The following is a 5,045-nucleotide window of genomic DNA, read 5'->3' as shown; positions in this document are numbered from 1 at the left end:
CATTATCTAAATTACTGATGTTGGTTTTGGGGGATGACGTGATGCTCTGAAAGTGTTCTCTAGAGCTCCTCACTATATAGTTTTAATTATTTTAAAACACTTGTCTAGCATTTTATAAAACTGTGCAACAGCCAGGATGATATATGATGATATATTTTGTGCAGATTTTCAACCAAATAACTCACTTAGTAAGAAACTGTTACTGGGTGGTGACTTGAACCGCTACCTTAATCCGCGTCTGGATAAATTACCAGTGGTTGACATACTGTAGCTCCAGAAACATGGCATGATTGATATCTGGAGATTTTCAAATTGAACAGCTGAAATTTTCACATTATATTCTCACCCTTGTCAGACTGCTTTAAGAATTGAATACATGTTATTTGTGTGAATTCACATGATTAGTCTGCCTGACAAATTTGAGATAAGCCCAATAACTTCATAAGACCACTCGCCTGTCACTGTACCTTTGTTGTGACCCTGACGCATTTACCAATCTCTGACATGGAAGCTTAACCCCATCCATCTCTTAGATGAGAAGTCTTCAGTTACGTATCAGGTGTTTGTATGTCTTCATAGTCACTGAGGAAATTGCAGCAGGTCTGTAGTCATTGACACAGGTTATTTTCTCCTTTATGGCTTAAAAACAGAAAGAAATGTTAACAATGTAGAACAATGCTTAGTGATTGAATAAAAATGGCTGTGGATAGTGGGGTTCGTTGGCTGGCACACTGTTTAAGTGTGGCTGGAGATACATTGTCAAACCCTGCTCTCAACCCCCTGAATAATTTCAGCACATCTAGTTCATTAATAGAAAGATTGCCTGGGGCTGTGGAAGTTGATGAATGAATCATGATGGAGAGGGAAAAATAAATGGCTCATGTAGAGAAACGGGTTTAGGAGAGAAGACTCGGCTCCTACCCAATGTTAATAGCCATCTGATTAATCCAGAATGCTAGCTTCAAAAACTTCACGAAGTGAAAGTCAACTAGTGCTAATGCAGCAGCCCTCAGTGTTTAGATTTGCGCTTTTTTGCTTTTTAAGCCGTAGTGTATTTTCATCACAGCGCGTGAATACAGTAAACACATCCGTTTTCCTCCTGTACTTCCTAGTTTTGCCTGTAGGGGTCAACCATCTCTCTCTCTCTCTCTCTCTCTCTCTCTCTCTCTCTCTCTCTCTCTCTCTCTCTCTCTCTCTCTCTCTCTCCCTCTATGTCCCTCCCTTTCTCTCTCCCTCCCTCCACCTTTCTCTCCCTCTCTCCTTTTCTCTCTCTCTCTCTCACACACTGACACACACACACACACCCTTTCTCTCCCCCTCTCCCGTTCTCTCACTCCACCTCTCCTTCCCCCTCTCTCCATTTCTATCCCTCTCTCCCTTTCTCTCTCTCCCTCCTTTTCTCTCTCCCCCCTCCCTCTTTCTCCCTTTCTCTCCCTATCTCCCTCTCTCTCCCTTTCTCTCCCTATCTCCCTCTCTCTCCCTATCTCCCTCTCTCTCCCTTTCTCTCCCTATCTCCCTCTCTCTCCCTATCTCCCTCTCTCTCCCTTTCTCTCCCTACCCCCCCCCCCCCCCCCGGATGACTTCACTGTTCCGCCTGGGGTTCCTTTATGATCGCGGGATCTCCCCCTCCTACATCAAACACACACAAACACACACTGCGCTCATTCTCGCTCTCCTTCCCACCTGGACGCACTGACTTAGCTTTTGCTCTGCGCTATAATAAACTACTGTGTTTCACGGATATTCGCAGGATTTTCTACAACTTGTACTTGGGTTCGCGTCTGTTTCTGTCGTCTGCTATTCCGTTCCAACTTCTGTCACCATGTCTGAGGTTCTGCCGTACAACGAGGGGAAGATGAACGGCTACGGAGCGGACAACGACGTCAGCCAGATGTCCTTCAGCTGCGGGCTGCAAGACACAAGCTCGTTTTTCGGGGCGTCGCAGGCGAAAAGACCCCCAAAACTCGGCCAAATAGGCAGAGCAAAGAGAGGCGAGTACTGGGTTATAGATTGCTTTATCATTGGACATAATCAAGATCGTTATTCTAAGAACTTGTTTGTATATTTTCAGAGTATAAGACAAGTTATTAAAAACAATCTATAGGTTGCACGCAACCTTTACGCACTAATTCGTGAAAAAAATGCGTTTTATTTTACTTCCAGTGGAAACGTTTTGCAGCTGTTAGTAAAAGTGAGACAAATGAAGTTAATATGTATGAAGGTTAAACTAATATCCTGCACATGAGAATTGGTTTTGCGGATTTTGTGCGTGGTGCTATGGCAACACGAATGAATAATAATAACAACACTATATATTCTCTTGATCTTTTTTCCTTACAGTGGTCATCGAGGACGACCGAATAGACGAGGTTTTGAAGGGAATGACGGACAAAGCGTCATCCGGCGTCTAAAGGTCCAGCGACGCCTCGCAGACATTTAATTTTTAAAACATCACCAGTTTGAAGCAGTTGTCGGCTGTGTGTGAATGATGGAGGACGAAGAGAGACGACGCGCTGCCAAAAGGCGACAGAAGCGTAAACTAGAGAGAGTTGGCGACGGCGAGATACTCGGCATTCGCCGGACATTCTACAAAACGAAAAGCCGATTTCTATATATATATAAATATATATTAAAAGGCCTAAATAAAAGCGTAGCTGCGCAGAAAGTCATCGACGCTGCAGCGGGTTCCCATGTGGCTCCATTAACGAGCTCTGCCACTGCTTTCCACGGTGGACGGATTCGCCTTCACTTCACGAGCATTTTCTTCCAACATGCGCCGTATAAGCATCGACCTTAGAGAGCGCAGGACAAAGCACATCTCCAGCTTTATTATCGTATTTGTACAGAATCTCACATTCGAAAGAGAGTCGTATTTACGCCTGTAGCCAATTTGCGCTTCAAAAAAAAGTGAAAAGTGAAGGGTGTGTACTGAATCAGCACCTGCGCCTTTACGCACAGTGTAGAGTTCATTCCAGCTGCTGCTAGAGCTGTTTATAGTAGTCTAATACACATACACAAAAAGATATTTCAAAATCAAAAGACCCAGTGGATGGTGCGATGTTAATATCTTTAACTGTATAGACTTCTTGTTGAAAAGATGACGTATTTTGCCCGATTTTCATCGTGATGGCGCGCGGTCCCGCAACAAAGGACCATTGTGGGTGTGCATTAAATTCACACACTGAAAAAAGGACTCCACAGAAATAATAGATGATGGCCTATAAAATGGCCCAATGTCATTTTTTTTTTGCGTTTTGTTTCTCCACCTCTTTGCATGTATTTTTATCTTCGGTGCCAATGCAGTTGACATAACTTTTGTGCCGTATTCACATTACTGCGGAAAATAAACGTAGCGCATGATTTAATGACTCCAGCACTGTCGGCGGAGCTGCATATAGTGTATGATCAGGTTTGTAATCATGAGGTGGCAAAGGAACCACATTAAGGGGTAGCACCACTCAGTTATGTAGCTATAGAAAAACCTTGAAGCTGCAGAATGTTTGGTACAAAATGAATGGCTATATAATGACTCTGTTGGCCTTATAGTTATATAGTTTTTAAGATAAATGTTCCTTCATCATCACAAACTAGAATTTAAATAAACATAATCATCAAGATATTATTCGTTTTTGTACATAAAAAGTATTCCATAAAAATAATAGACATGGTTGATAGAAGATGAGGTCAGAATTGGTGTTTTATGATTTATTTAAAGGGTAGCAAGTGGTGCAGCAGACAAAACCATTTGACCTTCCTTCTGGAAACAATGCAAACAAGTAGCATTTAAGGCTAGCATAACAGGAAACTACAACAAGGGTTCTATTACACAAACAAATTCACTTTTAAACATTCAGGTAAAATAACCAACCTTGCAGATCATTTGGGTTTATTATCATTAAAGTCTATCTTTTTTGACGCACTCTAACAGCACAGCATTGAAAAGGTATGAGGACAACACTCAGTTCAGGTCAATGTCCATGGAAACATTTTCCCACAATGATATGAATACAGCATCACTCATGACAGATTTTTTTAAGTCACTTTTGTATTTTTCTTGCATCTAATATTTATTATATATAACCTCTGTTATTTTATTGTCTTACACAAAAATGTTTGTATCTCAGAAAGTTATGAGAAGATAACACAACTGAAAGGGTTGTTACATTGTTTAGTATCAGACAAGGGACTTTATTTCTCTCTTTAAAGGGACATGCTGAATGTGCTGCGGGGTTTATTTGCACAAATCAATGTTATTAATATAACTAAGAAATTGTATACTGTGACTTGAGTTTCATTGATTACTTTGTTAGAAGATGGTGACCTTAGATTCTACTACGCTGTTTACGACTATCCTCAAATAACAGTGTTATTTGATGAGTTTCTGAGCGTTATATCTATGCGTTTTTCTGTTTATTTTGTACAATTCTTATAAAAAAAAATTCTGGTTTGTTGTGCATGAAACCAACTTTTCAAAAACTGGCATTGTTTAAGCAAAGAAGCAACAAAAATGTAATCGCATTCTGAGAATGATTCATTGTATATTATGATGCCATTTTCACTGTACTTGGTGAATTAATAAATGGTGGGAAGAAACATGGGCTTTTTGGTTATTGATGTGACAATCAGTGGACTTTGGGTTTATTATAATGATGAAGGACTAGAGGATGATTAACACACTGAAAAAGAAAACAGAGACTGGCACATAATAAAAATACAAGGCTGTATTATCTAACACATTCATACTAGTACAATATAGAATGTCTGCAAACAGTGCACACAATTTAATCTGCCTAGAAAATTGTTCTACCAACAGCCAGGGTGTGCTTAAGCCAATGTGTGTTGTGAGGCAGGCAGTGGGAAGCATGCAATTTGCTTACAACAATGAGGTGCATCACACCAGTGTGAAGGACATTATGTTTAACACCTGGAAAGTAGCTTTATTTTCTTTCACTGGTTATTAAACCTACTTTTTCACCAGGCAAATATGAATAATAATTTTTTTAAAAAGTTTGTAACCAATAATATATTTCATATACTTAAATGGA

General features: G+C 40.2%; 1 protein-coding gene across 1 annotated transcript; it reads left to right on the top strand.

The window, feature by feature from the left end:
- Positions 1-1,538: 1,538 nt before the first annotated feature.
- On the top strand, positions 1,539-4,593 carry camk2n1a (calcium/calmodulin-dependent protein kinase II inhibitor 1a). The gene is made up of 2 exons (XM_027143251.2): positions 1,539-1,991; positions 2,341-4,593. The coding sequence occupies exons 1-2, from the start codon at positions 1,823-1,825 to the stop codon at positions 2,409-2,411; spliced, it is 240 nt and encodes a 79-aa protein (XP_026999052.1). The 5' UTR covers positions 1,539-1,822; the 3' UTR covers positions 2,412-4,593.
- Positions 4,594-5,045: the final 452 nt, after the last annotated feature.

This window comes from Tachysurus fulvidraco, chromosome 22, assembly GCF_022655615.1.
Source record: "Tachysurus fulvidraco isolate hzauxx_2018 chromosome 22, HZAU_PFXX_2.0, whole genome shotgun sequence".
NCBI lineage: Eukaryota > Metazoa > Chordata > Actinopteri > Siluriformes > Bagridae > Tachysurus > Tachysurus fulvidraco.
The sequence above is the reverse complement of the archived record's forward strand: the minus strand, read 5'-3'. Positions and strand labels throughout refer to the sequence as shown.

Bases quoted from the DNA above. Each gene is read 5' to 3' on its own strand.
- camk2n1a (XM_027143251.2), top strand. From the start codon at position 1,823: ATGTCTGAGGTTCTGCCGTACAACGAGGGGAAGATGAACGGCTACGGA. The intron at 1,992-2,340 runs GCGAGTACTGGG...TTTTCCTTACAG, and splicing joins AATAGGCAGAGCAAAGAGAG to TGGTCATCGAGGACGACCGA.